General features: G+C 44.7%; 1 protein-coding gene across 9 annotated transcripts in view; it reads left to right on the plus strand.

The window, feature by feature from the left end:
* The first annotated feature begins 1,224 nt into the window (after positions 1–1,224).
* Positions 1,225–17,852, plus strand: part of LOC119014447 (BAH and coiled-coil domain-containing protein 1) — a 69,555-nt gene continuing 52,927 nt past the window's right edge. For 8 of the 9 annotated variants that reach the window (XM_037089619.1, XM_037089622.1, XM_037089623.1 and 5 more), the window contains exons 1-2: positions 1,225–1,507; positions 4,831–5,155. In XM_037089619.1, the coding sequence (XP_036945514.1) occupies positions 4,984–5,155 (172 nt within the window). In that variant the 5' untranslated portion in view covers positions 1,225–1,507; positions 4,831–4,983. Of the gene's footprint in view, positions 1,508–4,625; positions 4,644–4,830; positions 5,156–17,852 lie in introns of those variants that run through there. The other variant, XM_037089620.1, reaches the window with a different exon arrangement.

Raw genomic sequence — 17,852 nt, forward strand, 5'->3', positions numbered from 1 at the left:
GTAAACATACAAACAATAGCTTCATGAATAGTTTATAAAGCATTTATAAACAGTGAAATACATGTTCATAATTATTGATGATTATTGTAAAGTGCTGCAAATTGATTTTACTTTTGTTTGATATTTTACATTACTATGGAAGCCCAGTGAAGACTTTATGAAACTTGTAATGTAAAAATTGAAAACTGAAATGTAATTCCATGATAGATTTACAATTTTCTAAATATGTAGCCTATGTGTAGTTTGAATTAGGGAAAAATAAGAATAAATATTTAATATTTTTTAGTCACATGACACATTCATATTTGGAAAATTAAACGCTATTGTAGAATTGTATTTTAATTTTCAAGGATATGTTATCATTTTAATAAAGTCCCATATGGGCTTCCATAATTTGCATTGTTATGGCCGCTGAATATATATAAATGTAGGCAAATAAATTATTATTATTATTATTATTTATTTATTTTTTTTTACCTCTGTGCATTTCTGAGATGCAGCCAAAACATTGCAAAGTACAGAAGCTCATTATGAGACTTCATTAAAATGATAATGTAAACATGCACATCAAAATGTAATAACAAAACAACATTGCATTTTTTTTTCTCAAATATGTGCTATTTTAACTAAAACTGGGATTTTGTAGTCACATTACATATTCATTTTTGTAAAATCAAAATGCTACTGTTGAATTTTGTCCCCTAAGTCCCATATGGGCATCCATCATTTGCCTTGTTATGGCTGCTGAATATATAGATGTTGGTAAATAAATGACTTTTTGACCACTGTGCATTTCTGAGATGCATCCGGGCGTAAAAGCTTTTCCCTGGTGCCTTATGGGAAATATGTTTGGAGCTTCACCTGAGCTAAAATGTGAGCTCACTTTGGGTTTTCTCACAAACATGCATTCAACTGATTTGCAATTTTGACAATTTCCTTCTTATTTGAACATTATTTACATCATCGTGAGAACTGTCCGTGTTGATTTCCACCCTGTCTCCATTCTAGGCTTGTGCTCGGGCTGCACTGAGCTCCATTGTGAGAGATCCTTCGACCATCCCGTGCTTTAAAATCTGGCGCTTCTCGCTCTGCTCAGCGTCGCCAGTCACCACACCATTGGCCTGCCCTGCCGGCCAATCGGAGCCGTGCGTATCTCCGGGCGGGGCGGCACGAGCTCATTAACATGCAGGTAGCCGACCAATGGGAGGGCGTGTTTACCCTGCCCCGAGACGCGAGGTACGCAGTTGCACCGGGAGAGAAACCGCTGCTCGGAGATCCGAGCCGCGATCCAGCCAGGCCGGAAGCCCTGTAGTCCCACTGCTTCCATAGACCGAACCAGAAGGCTACTGCACAGCCTCAGATGGAAATACTGTAGGACCTCACTCTCTGAGCCACATGCGTTATCTCACGTTTTCATTTTAAATGGGCGTCGCACTCGGCCTTGCTCCTTCCCTCCCCGTGTTTTGTGATTTTATAATTTATTGTTATGCAAGGATTTAACATACCAGTAAGTAGTGACATTTTATATACTTTAATTTTTTCTTTCTTTCTTTTTTTTTTTTTTTTTTTAAATCTGTGGAATAAAAAAATATTCAGAGGGCCTGTTTCATTGTTGGGAAATGATAGCGACTGTATTTAAGGTGACAAGAAAGGGGGGAAAAATAAGATGCTATATGTGACATGCTGTGCATTAAACCCAGTGCAGTGATACCATTTACTTAATAGCCAAACAAAAAAAAACAAAAAAACAAAAGCAGCACGTTTGAGGTTTTAATCCTGCGAGGAATGAACGGAGGATTTAGCGCGGGGAGCTGACAGAATTAAATTAAATTAAAATATAATTGTTATCATTATCAGCAGTAGCCTTCCAGGAGTAGTATCGATTATAATAATGCATCAGCCACAGCGTGTTTTGACGTTAGGAGCGTTTTTGTTAATATGTACAAATTTAAACGATCGACGACTCATTTGCTGGTGTTTTGTTTTAAATTATCTTATATTTTCGGAAACGAGACACGCTACGTATTTATTCGTGTATTTCATTTCACGATTTGAGATTTAAGAGCCCGTAATTAATTGTTCGAGCGTGTTTTTTGTGTGAAGCCGGTCAGACTGTGGTGCATGCATTTAACACAATATGGAGAATTTGCATTGAAAGCACACGGCGGTGGTGGTGGTGGTGTTGGGGGGGCGCGTGTGTGCGCTCGCTCGCCCCGGCCGCGGCGCACTCCCAGCCGGCCAGCTTATCCACGGAGGGCCGCCCTGCCTCCTCGCCGGCGCGGGTCCGACCTGCGCAGCGTAATCTGATTTATTATCCGCGTTTCTGCCTTCGATTGGATTCGGTGGATGCAATTGACAGCCGCTTAATGAATTGCATTAGGGGCGTCGATTATTTTCGGACGCTTTTAGTGTATTTGTGGAGGGCTTTCGCACATTTAAAGGCAGAAATGGAAGACGAAGAAGGAAAAAAAAAAACCCGACAGGCGGTGGTGGATGGGGATTTAAGGCTGCTGCGCTCACATTAAATCGTACAATTCGAGCGTTTACACGGCAGCAGTGTGTGATCACCGGCCTCGTGAAATGCTGGATAATTTTTTAAATTTTGAGGGTTTGGGGGGCGGGGGGGCAATGTGAGTGGGCTGAATGCAACAGCATGGCGAGGGGGAAGGTAATGGCTGACTGCAAAGCACTTTCTCAGTGCGGAGACAAAGGCAGTCCTCCTGACGGGCGGCCATTCACCTTGGGTCTCTTGCACGGTCCTTCAACCTGGAGACTCAGCTCTCGTTGCATGCAGGCGCAGAATATAACACACACAGAATGAAAAAAAAGGCTTCTTAGCTGTTTCACGTGAACAGGTCCGGATACAATGCAAGGTTGCTCAGGAAGCCTCCGTTGATCAGATTTGGTCCCAGGGAGCTCCGTATGGAAGGCTTTTCCTTTTTTTTTTTTCTCCTTTTTTGTGTGTATTGTTGTGGATGTAGCAGTGAGCTGTAGGCTGGGCTGTTACCGGCTGCATGTGGAGATAATAGCGCTGAGAGTAAAATAGCACATATCATTCAGCTACCTGTGCATTCTTATATATTTTAATTTTTTTCTAAAGAGGCTTGTTATCACGCTGAGGTACCCTTTTAACCCTTTTCGAGAGACCCTGTAGGCCCCCCACCCCCCAAAAAAATAGTGAATCCATAATGTGAGACCAAACATACAGCCCTTGTGTTGTAGAGAGAAAATCCACTCATGCAGGATTTATTTATTTCTCTATTTGGAGCTGTAAAAAATTAAGCTGCCTTCTGTTTGCCTGCTTCATTTTTTTTTCTTTTTCAATCACTGTGGCACAAAAAAACAAAAACAAAAACAGGCAGTAACGTTCAAAAAACAAACATTTGTCCACAGTGAAATGTCGTTTAATTGTAGTTTTAAAATTTAATTTAGACTTTTAATAATGCTGTTTTTTTAAAATAAATAAATAAATATATATATATTGGTGGTGGCATGGCAGAGGATGTAGCCTGTAATGTATTTACTACTCTCATTTGATTACCTGACCTGAAATAGGTCAAGGCAGATGAAGACAGTGAGAGTGCAGTTATTCACACACACACACGGGCGTGCGCACATGCACGCGCACGCACACACACGAAGAGAGAGAGAGAAAGAAAGAGAGGCTTTCAGGGTGCATCTGTGTTTTAATCACGCTCTCGTTTTGAATACGATTTGTTTTCGGGGGGATTTTGCAATTCAAAAAATCGCTCGACGCACGATCGATATTTCTGCGATTGTATTGTAGTCTGCGAAAAATGTTCTATATTTAGTGTGCGTGCGTGCGTGCGTGCGTCTGTGTGTGTGTGTTACATTTTTTTTTTTTTTTAAATGCAGCTTGTGGTGCAAAAATAAATAAATAAAAATACATGTGAAAATAGTGCACGAGGTGGTAATGAGAGCTGGATTGATAGAGGTTAGGGGGAAGGAGGGAAGAAAGAGGAAGAAGAAAAAACGGTGGAGACAATAGGACGAGCGAGAGGAGAGGGGGGAGAAGAAAAAAAAAAGAAAGAAAAGAAATCAAGCAGCGTTGTTCACCTTGAGATGTAGGCTTCCATCATCATCATCATCATCATCATCATCATCATCATCATCAACGCACAGGACAACAACACTTCCTGTTCTCACACATCACGGTTTCATATACACAGAATATAATAATGGTATTTATGTGTTGCATGTTAATAAGCAGGGAGACAGGCAGACAAACAGGGAGACAGCTGGTCACTGCTGACGTGGTATTTGAATTAATTGTTTGGATACAATATGATGTGAGTGCAATTAACGAGAGAGAAGAGAAAGAAAAGAGAGAGTGGGGGGGACGAGGCTGTGGAGAGAAAACCTAAACATGTGTCAATGTGCTCGTCGTGTGTGTGGAATATGAGAGTGCTCTCTCCTCCATGTGATGTGTATCAGGGCCTGATCAATAGAGCTGAACGTGAGCCCAGCTCCAGTGGGCTCCTGGACGCCTTTGCTCGCTGTTTTCTACCCGCGGTGACTTATTTTGCAGCAGCAGTTTTAGCTGGAAGAAGAAGAAGAAGAAGAAGAAGAAGAAGAAAAATTTAGTAAGGGGGGGAGAGAAAAAACCTGGATGTGACAGAAAGGTATCACAGCACAATCCAATGGGGCGGAACTAATGATTTGTTTTCTCTTACATTTTATTGGACTTGTCAGTGTTTTTTTTTTTTTTTTTTTTTTTGCATCGTGTAAATCCAAACCGAGCCTGAAAAAAACATGCTCTGATATATATATATATTTTTTATAACATTTTTTTTCTCCCTCTCTTGACAGAAAAGATGATCGGGGGCTACGTTTTTGGCTGGGGAAGCCTGCGATCGACTGAATGCAACACATAGATCTGAAGGAAAGGATTATTATATGGGTTGCATTTGATTTTCCTGACCTGCCCTATCCGGATTTCGGATTACTCAACATTCTTCGGGAATGGAAGGACGGGATTTCGCTGCTCCGGCGCACCTCCTCTCAGAGCGGGGCGCCCTGGTGCACCGAGCCGCCTCTCGGATCGCTCCCTCGGGCCACAGCTCTGTGCAGCACGCCGGTCACTTCCCGCCGGGAAAATACTACCCGTCGCACATACCGATGGCTCCCCACTCAGGTTAGTCAAACACTACAAGAATGAAGCTGTATGGAGATGTCTGCTCATGTAGTATTGTTTTAAAACGCTCGGTGTGGATACCAGGATGTGGCCTGCATGTGCAGCTGTCCTACAAATCTGACTATTTCCGCACAAACCAGAGGAGCAGCCGCCTGCTCAGGTGTGGCTGCTGACAGACGATTCAAAACACCAGCTGAAATTTACATTACATTATTTCATTTTTCATTTTTTTGATTGAGCTGAATCAACATTTTCTGGCTTGAATATCTCAGAGGCAACGGAGGGATCGTTGCTAAAACAAATAGCCATTTGATAAGTTAAGTAAATGCCACGGTATTTTAAAATGGCATTTAGGATCTGTTTTAGCTTGCACGGTGCGAGAGTTGGACCCTGTTACTGGTTGTGGCCTCCCATTGGTTGGGAAGGGGAGGGGGTGGAGGGGGCTGCATTAGAAATGAGATTTCGTCACTTCACGTTACATTGATGGGTGTCACACGGGTGCCATCACTTGACTGAAACCCCGGGCCAAACCCAAGAGCCACAAGCAAAGCAGAGAGGAGAGGAGGGGAGGAGAGGGGGGAGGAGAGGAGAGGAGAGGAGAGGAGAGGAGAGGAGGGGGACGCTGGATGAACAGGTCTGCACGGGTTGCAGAGGTAGAAAATCCCACTCCTATATTGGGCTTCAGAGTGTTGGGGTGCAAATCTGTTCACAGTGCATGCACCGGGTTTAACAAGTGACTTGGGTATCTTGTGTACCCGAAGTGTGCACACAGACAATACAAACAGTGTCAAACCTGCATCATCTACAACAGCTGATATTAAAAAAAAAAAAAAAAAATCCAGGAATGACCCTTTAAAATCCAAAAACACTTATTGATATTTTACAATGTTGTCATTCTTATATTATGATTTTTTATTTATATGTATATAAAGCAGATGCTGGTTTACATTGAATAATGGTCACAAAAAGACACAACAGAATAAGAAGAATGAAACAGAAGAAGGAGAAATATGTTTGTTGTTACAACACTGTAAAGGACTGGATCACAATCTGTGAGAGATTTGAATAAGTCACATCAGTGGCATATTGATTGCATCAAACAACTCACACATCTGCAACAATGTCCTTTGAAAATATGTTAATGCACCCGCTAAGAGCTCACGTTTATGAAGCAGCAGCTGAGGAATCTTGGGGTCACCACACCGCCAAGAATATTTAGCCCCTTTAAAAGTTATTTTATGTAACGTATATCAGCTAAAATTATCACTGTAGGTGGTCGTCGCAGGCGGTTAAACGCAGGATCAATGTGACCTCTGACAATGCCCTTTTTATGTCTCCTGCCTCACCTTTTTATTTACCTATTTACATTTTGCTAATATCTTATTGCACTTCTGCTGTAAAGAAAAAAGACAAGACAAGAAAAGAAAAGAAAGAAAGGCATAAGTCTTGTGTTTGGCTGATCAAACATATTTTCCTTTTCGCCAAATTCATTGTGTTCGTAGGGATTCTGAATTCATTTGCAAAATCATGCTAAACACGAGGTATAATTAGGCATTCAGGAGGATTCATGGGCGCCGTTCACCATTCATCTCTCACCATTCATGTTTGCTTTTGGCAGCGCGTGCACACACACACACACACACACACACACACACACACACACACACACACACACTCTGCCGTATGTTTTTTCTTCTTCTTATAGATGTTCTGTTGAGAGCATGAAGGCTAATGTTGGCTACAGGGTGCAGGTGCCCCCCCCCTTCAGCCACATTGCTTTTGTAGTATTGTGCTGCACCAACATGCAGACCTTCCCTCCAAATGTCATCACTGTTCAATGAGCAGCACAGGTGGTTTATTGTTCTCCCCCCCCCACCCCTGCTCTCGTCAGTAACACATGGGTGTGACTGGAGAGAATATCCTCAAGATTTATTTATTTTATTTATTTATTTATTTTTTTAGGAAAAAATGACTTCATTCTTTGCGTTTCAGGTTTTGGGAATAATTTCACACGATTATCATGTTTAAAAACCCCTCCAGGCGCCGTTAGAATTAGTTTGCTGTTGGGCACCGCTGATGTTACAATCTTTGATTTATTGTTTTAATAATATTTGAAAATGTCAAGCATGTCATGATGCCAAAATAAAGGTGGATGAGACACGAGGCATAATTCACAGTTATTCATGACGTATATTTTCAGGATGGTAATTTGTCACAGCAACGCACAATGCACATTCATAATCCGCCTGACACAAGAGAAAAACATTGTTTTTTAGTTTTTTTCACAGCTACGTTTAAAGGAACACTGTGTAGATTTTGGGAGGAAATTTTAACCATGAGAGAAAAAATTGTATCATATTGATTGATTTTCACGGCTGAACAACCTAAATTATCAAACAAATGCCTGCATTTTCAGGACTGAATACGCTGAATGAACAAACTGACCTTTAACAGTTTCAGACTGTTTTTGTTTATATGCGGCGGACCCTGCCACCTTTCTGGCTTCAGCCAATGTTCTGGGACCTTATTTTCCTCTGAGAGCAGCTTGTTATTCAGTTGTTGAAAAAATAAATACATCTGTTTTTGTATTATTAGCTCATTATTATGTAAATAATGAATTCTGAGTTTGAATTTCGCCTCCAAAAAACTACATAGTGCCCCTTTAACATGAGCCAAAAACCCCTGTGATTTTCTTTGTAATTTATTTATTTGTTCACACGGTCCGTTTTGTCTTTTGTCAGCCAGTTTATCCAGATGAATCCAGGCCCGTCTCACTAAGTAAGAACAGTCAAGCGCTCGCACGCTGTCCGAGCAAACTGCCGTTGTTTGTCTTGACAGTCCGGGTCATTTGTGTCTCTTACCCCCCCCTCCCCCCCCCAAGTGTCCTTTGCGCTAGCAGAATTAGCACAACTGAGCATGTTGTTTGCTGAGTGTGTTGGATCCCTTCAGTTTTCCCCCTGCACTTTACCCCCCCGGGGACTAACTCGCACACTGGTTCACATGAATACTTTACAAAGAGCATGAATATTTCAGGGTTGATGTAAAAATGCATTCAGAGGCAGGTTTCTGATGTGGCTCCTTGAAAGGGCTCCTTCTGACTTTGCAGAGGTATTTATTGTGAGCGCTCCCCGTCACCCTCGCAGCTGAAAAAGGGAGCGATGGCGGGTTGCGACGCCCTCCCCTTCGCCGCTGCTCCTTGGATTTCAACAGATTTTTTTTGAGGAAATTTTCTTTTTTTTTTTTCTTTCTTCTTTCTTTTCGCACACGCTGGTGAGTTTGGTTGCAGTTAGGTAACGACTACCTTCTCACCCCACTGAGCCATGTTAACTCAGAAGGCAGCGGAGATCCTGTCAGCGTGCATTTGCTTCTGTCCGTCTTCACCTACTACAAGCCAGTCGTTTGTAATGCACGTCGGGTGGTCGATTTATGGTTTTGCACTTGCACTGCATTCTGGGAATGTGACATTGGAGCAAACTTCTCGCTGATGCAGTGGGTCGGAGACCTGTAGACTCATCTAATGCCGCTTAATTCAGCCAGTTCGTTTACGAGGGCTTTTGAAATAGAAATTTTATCTTCTGCTGGCTCCGGCGCGGAGTTGGAGGCACTCTTCACTTGGCTGTGAGGCTGGGATTCAGATGTTGGATAGTGTCAAAGGAGGAGACACAGTGGAGCTGTCTTTACTGCTGGCATTTACGGCGGTGGGCTCATCTTTCAGCCATATTGTTCTGATCAGTGTGCTCCGGCTGAGGTGTGGCTGTGTGAAAGCAGCAGGGGGTTCGGAGGGGCTGTCCGTGGCTCAGCTCTGGATCCAAACACCCCACGTAATCAAAGGTCATTTTTGTGTCATCTCGCTCGCTCACGCCTCTCCTCTGTCTCCCCCCCTTTTTTTTTCCATAAGCTGTCCTCTCTCTCTCCTCCCCTCCATTTCTCGCTCTCCTTTCTTTTCCAGCAGGAAGACCCTTGTGTCTGGGAAGCGGTGGTCCTTCCTGCCACTTCTGTTTCAGCCACCCTCCCCTGCCCCGGGCCATTGTTGCAGACCCCAGCTTTGTGTGTGTTTTACGGCTGCTGTTAAAGATAAAAAACAGCCCCTTCCACCCCCTTTATTGTTTTCTGGTAGGATGTCCCTGTCATTCCCTTGGTTTTTATGTCCTAGCTGGATATCCGAGCAGCTTCCCCCTTCAAAGGTTAGCTATGCTGTCTGCCTTCTCCCATTTTTTTTTTTTTTTTTTCCGAAGGGGAATAAATAACTTTACTGAGACTTTTATTGAACGTCTCATTGCTGGAATATCCCATGGGTCTGTGGTTGTTAGGAAGACGCTTCAAAGACAAACACAGGTGTTTGGTGGAGTTAGCAAAGGGCTGGTTACAACCCGGGTCTTTAAAAGAATAAACCTCAGTGAGTGGGTGAGGGTTGTTTGTGGGAAGGGAGGCTTCTTCTTCTTCTTCTTCTTCTTCTTCTTCTTCTTCTTCTTCTTGGCCTTGTAGGTCTCGTGTTGTGAGTACTCACAGTTCGTACCCGGCCTCCCCCATCGCTGTTGACCTCAGACAAGAGCGGTGGCTGGAGTGTGTTGCGTGCTCAGGGTAATTATTTAGCGAGACAGAACCCAGAGCAAACCGAAAAAAAAAGGCTTGTCCTTTCCCTCCAAGTCAAAAAAAAAAATAAAAAATTGCTGCGGACCCGGCGAGAGAAGTTTAACAGCCTCACCTGCCTGAAAAGAAACCTGATGTGTTGAATAAGCCGTCTTAAATATTACATTAAAAGGCTACTTGTATCCGGGAGCCACCGTGGTGGAAGTACAGTGACAGAACGTGGGTCTTAGGCCAAGTTCCATTTGGCTCAGGCCTCGTGCGCTCCCTCCCGCTTCTTTTTTTTTTCTTCTTCTTCTTCTCCCCGCCGCAGCTCTGCAAATCAGAGCGAGAAACCTTGGCCTGTTGTCGGGCACGTTTGTGGATTGTTGTGAGATGACACGGTTCAGCCGCGATATCACAGGAGTTCCCCTGAATAGTGGAGGTGTTGCTTGGCATCGTGCACCTGGCTGAAATAGCACTTCTCCCGGTGCTGCAGCCATCTGTCACCTTCCCCTGACATCGCTGCTGGAGACCCAAATGACTCGCAAGGGCAGTCAGGCCTTTCTCTCTCTCTCTTTTTTTTTTTGTTGAAAGAGCAAGAAAAATTGTTTTGGTTTATAGGCTAACGTGAGCTCGCCGTGTTTTCGAGTGGATTCAGGCGTCAGTATCTTTAAAGCCTTTGGTGGTGATGGGACCATCACACCCAATCGTCAGTCATCGAAAATAATTACCAGCATCTGGAGTTCATTATCAAACCGATCTCAAGAATAAATGTTAGCAATGTACATTTCTGCAGATCATGTTTCCACAGTTTGCCGCTGTTAGCCATCACTTTAGCAAAGAGTAAAAAAAAAGCCAGTTTTGAATTATGAGACTCCATAAATCACAGAGGGTTCAAGCAGAGCAGCTGGACGACATTAGAGGAAACAAACAAAATATTGTCCAATATGATCCAGTTTCATCCCAATCAGTGAATAAAGTTATGAATGTGATTTTTTTTTTTGTTTTTTTTTTTTGAGGCCCAATCCCACAAACACATCTTAAATAAAGATGAACAGAAATACTAGATTTTTTTGTAATTTCTTTTTGGCATATCTTGTCAAACGAGGATGTGGTCGACCTTTAATTCTTCGACAACATGATAGAGATTATGACCCCATCTGCACTGTTGTGTTGTCCTGGCAGTTGGCTGTTGCTGATCTGGTGAGCTTAACCACAGTTATGAGTGGTGACACCGGGTTTTGGAGTTTGATATTAGATTCAGGTTTGATTAATTCAAAGGGGACTGTCGGGCTTCAGTGGAGGAATGCACTCTTATGGTCTGGTTAGGTTTAGGAAAAGATCACGTCTTTGTGACTTACCTTTGTTCTGCCACAAAACAAACCGCAGGAAGTAGTCCGTACGTCTCTGTAAAAGTATTAAAAGGTATTGATGCTTGCAAATGTTGAAACGCAGACCTGAACAGTGGTCTCTAGCTTGGCAGACATCTTGCCTGGCAGTCAACTTCAGCATCCTCCTCCTGACATTGTGTTCATCTCGTACATGTTCAATCTGACGTGATATGACGCGTATTGTATATATGCTGATGTTGATACTGGTGCCAGCCTGTAATGAGATTTTTGGAGCCTATGACAGATTTTTTTTTTCCATGACTGAATAAACAAGCTGTTCTCAGAGGAAAATAAGGTCCCCAGAACACTGTTTGAAGCTAGAAAGGTGGCAGGGTCCGCCACATAAAAACAAAGTATAACAGTATGAAATTCTGTTGTCCTTTTGTTTTTTCAGTTCATTCAGTCATGAACATGAAAGGATTTTGTTTATTAGGCATAAAAAAAAGTCAAAGTCAATCAGTCAATGAAATTTTTTCTCTTCTGATTTCTTCCTGCAAACTACGTAGTGCACCTTTAAGTGACAGGAGCGATGCGTTTCTTTGCTCATCTGCAAAACTGTCCACAGAAAAAGTAAAAGCCTGAGTGGGGGGAAAAAAAAAGAAAAAAAGGATGGATCTTGGCTTTGCGAGAGGAATTTGGCTGGTGAGTGGCCACGCTACCTCAGAGACGGGCTCTTCAAACAGACCGCCATCCACACTACACCGTGTGGCACCGTGCCACAGAGCCCTCTCGTCTCGAGCACGGGGCGTGTACACAGGACGAACACAAAGGAGACCCACGGGCGAGAGTGACGGGCAGGGTAATACCTTCCTGTATCAGATTCCAGGGCACTGGATTTCAAAACCTTTGCCGTCTATTTTTACGCCCAACGCGAGGAAGTGAGAAGTTGCATTAAGAATCCGACGAGGCTGTGAATATCTTTTGTTCGCCTCCCATAATGAACACACACACACACACACACACACACACACACACACACACACACACACACTTGCATACACACACTGACACTGAAACTTGATGGGAAAAAAATATAGCTGGACTGGAAATATACTGTTGCGAGATTGAATAGACTGATACATTTGCCCAAAGTCAACCGCTGCTGTTTTGTTTGTGATTTGGATCACTCTCTGCATTTTGCTCTTTCTCTCTTTCTTTCTCTCTCTCTCCCCCTCCCTCCCTCTCCCAGTATCAGGCTGCTTCTCATCAGGCAGCCCCGGGCCCACCTCAGCGCATGGCCCTATTGCATGTGACAGCTGTTAGACATTATTAACGGCTCAAGCAGAAAATCCAGATTACTTGTTTTTTAATTTAAATTTTATGATTGTAATCGTTCAGTGAAAAGAACAAAAAGAGGGCCGTTGCCCCATTGTTGTTGGCGGATTTGTGGTCAGCAGCAATACTGTACACACATGAGTGTGTGTGAGCGCGTGTGTGGTTATGTTTGGGTGGGTGGCTGGGTTTGCACGTGTGTGTGTGTGTGTGTGTGTGTGTGTGTGTGTGTGTGTGTGCGTGCTGGGCTGTGTTCTCCAGACACCCCCCACTAGAGCAGAGGCACCCTACGGTTGGCTGTGAGGCCTAAGACAGGTGCACCGTTAACCCTCTAACGTCTGAGTCTGTCCCTGCTGGATCTGGATCACGATGGTGCAGCTTGTGCAGTGGTCCCGCTCTGTGTCCCTTCTAATGACGTAAGAGGAGTTTTGAAAATTACTCGTTTAATCCGTCGGACCTCACGAGGCCGAAATCCGGCAACGCACAGACGAAGTTTCTGCTGCTGTAGCACCAACTTGTTAACCCTCAAAGACAGAGAGTAATGCTGTGGGTGTCTGACTCTCTGGTATTTATTTTAGTTTTCACCCGTTCTAGCAGTTGGAATCAAGTCCCAGTTTTACATTTGCTTTGTCTGAGAAAAACAAGAAAAAGAAACTCCAGTTAAAATGCATTTTCTCGGGGAACTAAGACTAGGAGAAGACATTCAAACTCAGAAATATTTACAATGTTAATGAGTGATAATTCAAACTCTAAAAAATGCATTGTTTCCATAACCGAATAAACAAGCTGTTCTCAGAGGGAAATAAGGTCCCAAGAACACTGTCTGAGGCTAGAAAGGTGGCAGGGTCCGCCACATATAAACAAAGTACAACAGTATGAAACGGTGTTGTCAGTTTGTTTAGTTTATTTCGCTTTATTGACTAATGAAAATAAATTTGTTTGTTTAAGTTTGTTTAGACATAAAACAATCAGACAATCATCGCCCTCTGAATCAAATTTCTTCCACAAAAGTGTTTAGTGCACCTTTAAAGTTCAAATTTTACAGTAGCTTTGTCTGAGAATGGATGAATTGAACAGAATAAAAAAGAAAAAGAAAAACACCAGTCAAACTGTGGTACTTTTTGCTGACAGAATCTCAGGAAGTTTCTTTATTATTTTTTAAAAAGACATACCTGGATGTTTTAGACTTCCGAAACGATTTTTTGTCAACATCTGACTCTTCCTGAGCAAGTTACAGCCATTTACCAAAAGATTATCCTCAGCCTTTTCTGGAGAAAAACATGTGTAATCCCATTTTTTTTTCTCTGCTTTCACTGACCCTTTATCTCACTCGCTGCCAATGCAGTAATCCCAGAAAGTTCAGAGAGTAAACAGAAAGGTTATTAAATCGTAACATAGGACACTGACGCAAAAAATGACTTGTAAACGTGAACAACAAAAGACGCGTGGTCACAAACCACTACCCGGAAGAAACTACATGGGTGTCCTTGATGAAAAAAAATGCTGCGGAACGCGATGGCGTAATCGACAGAGTTTACGACAGAGTCTCTGACGCCCAACAAGTCATGTGTGATGCCACTGAAAAGCCGAGAGACTCCACTTTCCACATGGACGGGATTAGTTCAGAAGTTATCGATCATTTTAGAACAATAGCCTGTCGATGTCTTTGAGGGCCCACGGCTTGGGGATTTATTTTGGAAAGAAAACAATCAGACAGCTCAGCGCTTCCTCTCTCCGCTCCCGTTTTCTCACTCCTATTTCGCATCTTCCGAGCCCCCCCCCCCTTTTTTCTCCAAAATAGCGCACGACGAGCCATATGTGTAGATGCCGTGTGGCGGAGGAGACGCAGGACTTAGAGCAGATAAACTCAAATAATGGGCCACAGTTCGGTGACTGTCAGCGGAACAGCGGGCGGCGGTGACACAGTACCCGACAATGAGGTGCGCCGCTAAATATATGCAGAGATTTGCCATTAAATATACATGCAGCGTGCCTCTCAAGGATGTGTCAGCCCTTTTTTTGTGAGAAAAACAAAGATTAGCATCAGGAATTCCATTTTAATAAGTCTCTCGGGACCCTCCAACCAGCTGCCTGGTCCTCAATCCAAAGGGGACTTGTTGCTCTCTCCCTCTCCCTCTCTTTGCGTGGATTTCCTGTGCTCCTTCTGACATTGATTAGAGCAAAAAAAAAACCCTCCCCTCTCCCTCCCCTCCTTTTTTTTGTCAAATCACTTGTTTTACACCACAAATGTCCTCCTTTTTTGATGATGCATGTCCGCGCCCTGTCTTTTACTCCCGCCCTTCTCTTTTCACATTCATTGTTTCTCACATCGGGTGCCCCTCTCTCTGCCCTTCACCTCATCCTGCAGTTTTTTTTTTTTTTTTGTTGTGTGTGTGTGTGTGTGTGTGTGTGTGTGTGTGTTTTTATCCCCGTCCCCTCTGCCTGCAGTGACCACTAGGCTACACTGCCTCCTCTCTCTGATACAGTAGGTGTCCTGGGGATGTGGGGCAAACGACTGGCTCCTCGGCAACAGATGTGTGTTTGTCTGCCGGTGCTGCATGCATTAGCTTCTCCGTGCTTGCCATGCACGACCACTGACCTACCCTCTGGTGAATGTTGTGGGGGGGAAGGGGAGGGCAGGGGACTGATGCACGAGAGAGGAGGAAAGAAAAAAAAAAGAAAGAGTGCGACAGCGAGACTAGATGCACACTGTCACATGCTGTCATACACTTACTGGTGCATTGCGAGCGGGCGCACACACACAGACACACGCACACACACAGACACACACAGACGCACAAACACACTGGCGGGCGTGCGCACACTCTCACGCGTCTTGCTTCCCAGGAGGCCACGAGGCCAGTGGGACAGAGCAAGCTTGAGAGTCTGGTTCGTCTGTTTACATCTAATTATAGAAACGGGACTATTTCTGCAACCGCTGCTCCAGCTTTTTTATATTCTTACAAGAGGGAGAGAGAGGGGAGGGAGAGAGAGGGGAGGGAGGGAGGGAGGGAGGGAGGGAGAGGAGAGAGAAAACAAAGCTTTGACAGCCTTTTCTCACAATGGTGAACGGTTATCTCATCCCCTCAGCGCTGCTACAGTCTGCAGGCTCTCAGTACAGTACAACGGGAGACGGAGGGGGAGGGGGAGAGTGTCTTGTATCGTAAGCCCTCTCATCCTCATGTAACATGAATGTGCAAATTTACGAGAAGCGAGCAACGGGCAAATAAGGAGATGTACTTTCACCCCCATTAGGGCTCGCTGATACATTCAGTTGACAATCACCTCGATAAAAAGAGAATCATTCCTTCACCCCTGGCCCTCAGGCTCTTGGTCCGGCCCAGCGCGGAGCGCCGTCCATCACACCAGTCAAAACAAAAGGAAGAAAGAGTTGATGTTGAGGATTAGCGTTGTATAAAATGTATCTAGTATTGAAGCGACAGGGCCGGTGCTGTGGTTAATCCTCAAGCTTGGTGGCTGATATCCAGCTGAGTGTCTGTTGTTAGCCAGGGGGGCCTGGAGGGGGTGAGCTGTCAGGGAGCCGCGGTTGCTGCCCGTTGGCCCGCCTTTTGGGGTGCCAGGTGAGGGCCAGAGTTCGGCCCGTGGAGCGGGGCCAGACAGGCTGTAGCCTCTCGCAGGTGCTTTCATAAAGAGCCCCCGAGGCTGAAAATGGCGCAGCAACCTGAGCCAGGTGCTCCCCATCCCCCCCGCCCAAATACATAAACCACTACATAATGTGTGCTCGCATTCACCCCGCTGCCACCGCCCACTCCGCCCCCTTTATTCAGAGACATGGCAGGTAAATTAATTGGCCGTGAGTATGTAACGTATACGCCGAGATAAAGGTGCGCTGTCTGGCCGAGGCGTAGCGTAACGGCCGTAATGATGGCTCCATTGTGTTGATGTTGAGGGGGGTAGTTAGCGGCACAGCCAGCGGGGCCTTTGCTGGAGGGCTGGATAGTCTCTGATTAATAGTGGGGAATGCTTTGAAGTGACACCCAAGTGCACCGGCTCACAGGCTAATAGCAATACCATCAGTATAGGGAGAGCTCCCTCTTCCTCAGTCTTCATTAGCCAACGTTTCCCCAGCACCCTCCTCTCACGCCCGCCTCATCTACAGAGAGCCTTTAGGAGCCTCTTCTTTTTTTTTTTTTTTCTCAATTGTTTCATGATTTCACTGCCATCTCTCTCTGTCACGTTTGGTTAAGTAGGAGATTTTTTGTTTTTTTTCTTTCCTCGAAGGCAGCCTCCACCGCTAAAGGTGAACTGTGGCAGGGCCTAAAAGACCCCCTGGGATTGATGTGGCACAAGTGGGACATGACCGGGGACTGTTCCCAGGATCCATTTTGATCTTGCGTACTGACAGACGAGCTGCAGCCGTGGGTGTGTCCACGGGAGTGTGTGTGTGTGTGTGTGTGTGTGTGTGTGTGTGTGTGTGTGTATGTGTGTGCGTGTGTGTGTTTAGGAAGCCGAGGCGAGCAGGCAGGGCTGGGTCTGTCAGCTGTTGGAGTAAAGTAAACTATTAGCGGTGGGAGAAGGCAGTGTTTCCAGTGAAGAATTAGAACCACTTCTAATTGCAGTGAGGTTGGGCTATGATTACATGCTGGCTAATGCACTGACAGACCTCTCACTTGGCTGGCTCTCAGAACACTGCTGAAATGGCTGAATGCCTTTTGGTTATACAGCATAATGGGAGGGTGTGTGGATGCACGTGTGTGTGTGTGTGTTTGTGATGTGTGGGTGGCTGCCTGCCTGTGTGTATCTGTGATTAAACTTGCTTCTTAAGTGTGGTTCTCTGTGCTCTTGGCGTGTTTTTGTGAGTTATGCATTTTGCCCGCATACGTGCGTGTTTTTATCCTGGAGTGCCTGTCGTTATTCGTAACGGCGGTAACTTTTCTTTTCCCCCTCAAAATCAAAACTCAGCTGGCGCAGCCGTCTTCCGAACAGTACGGAATAAAGTGTGTGTTTTTTTTTTTTTTTTGTGTATGCATGCGTTGTATTCGTGTGTGTGCCCACGGGGGAAGAGCAATCAAAGGAGCTGTGTGGTGGAGAGATTGTATAAAAAGGAGTGAGAGAGGAAACGGAGTGGCAGGCAGCTGAGAGGGCAGCGTGTGGGGGTGGACGGGGGGGCTGATGCAGGTGCCTAATTCTACCTCAGCCCTGGGCGTTTTTATATTCCATCCACCGCTTTCCTCTCCGCTTCTTCCGCACGGGCCCGTCGTGGTATGTGCAGCAAATCCACCTGCTTCAATTACTCCGGTGATTAGCCGATATATCTGTGACAGTAATCAGAATAATAACACACCCAGATGGATTTATAACATATTTATACCATAAGCCTCCTGCATAAAAAATTAGGTAAGACTTTTAAGAAGCTGTGTTCAATCTCTCCTTTTTCGTGCGCGTGTGGAACAGTCTGTTCTCAGGTGTGCAGACGCCCCCGTTCGCAAGAATCTGTTGGTTTA

Source organism: Acanthopagrus latus, chromosome 23 (genome assembly GCF_904848185.1).
Source record: "Acanthopagrus latus isolate v.2019 chromosome 23, fAcaLat1.1, whole genome shotgun sequence".
NCBI lineage: Eukaryota > Metazoa > Chordata > Actinopteri > Spariformes > Sparidae > Acanthopagrus > Acanthopagrus latus.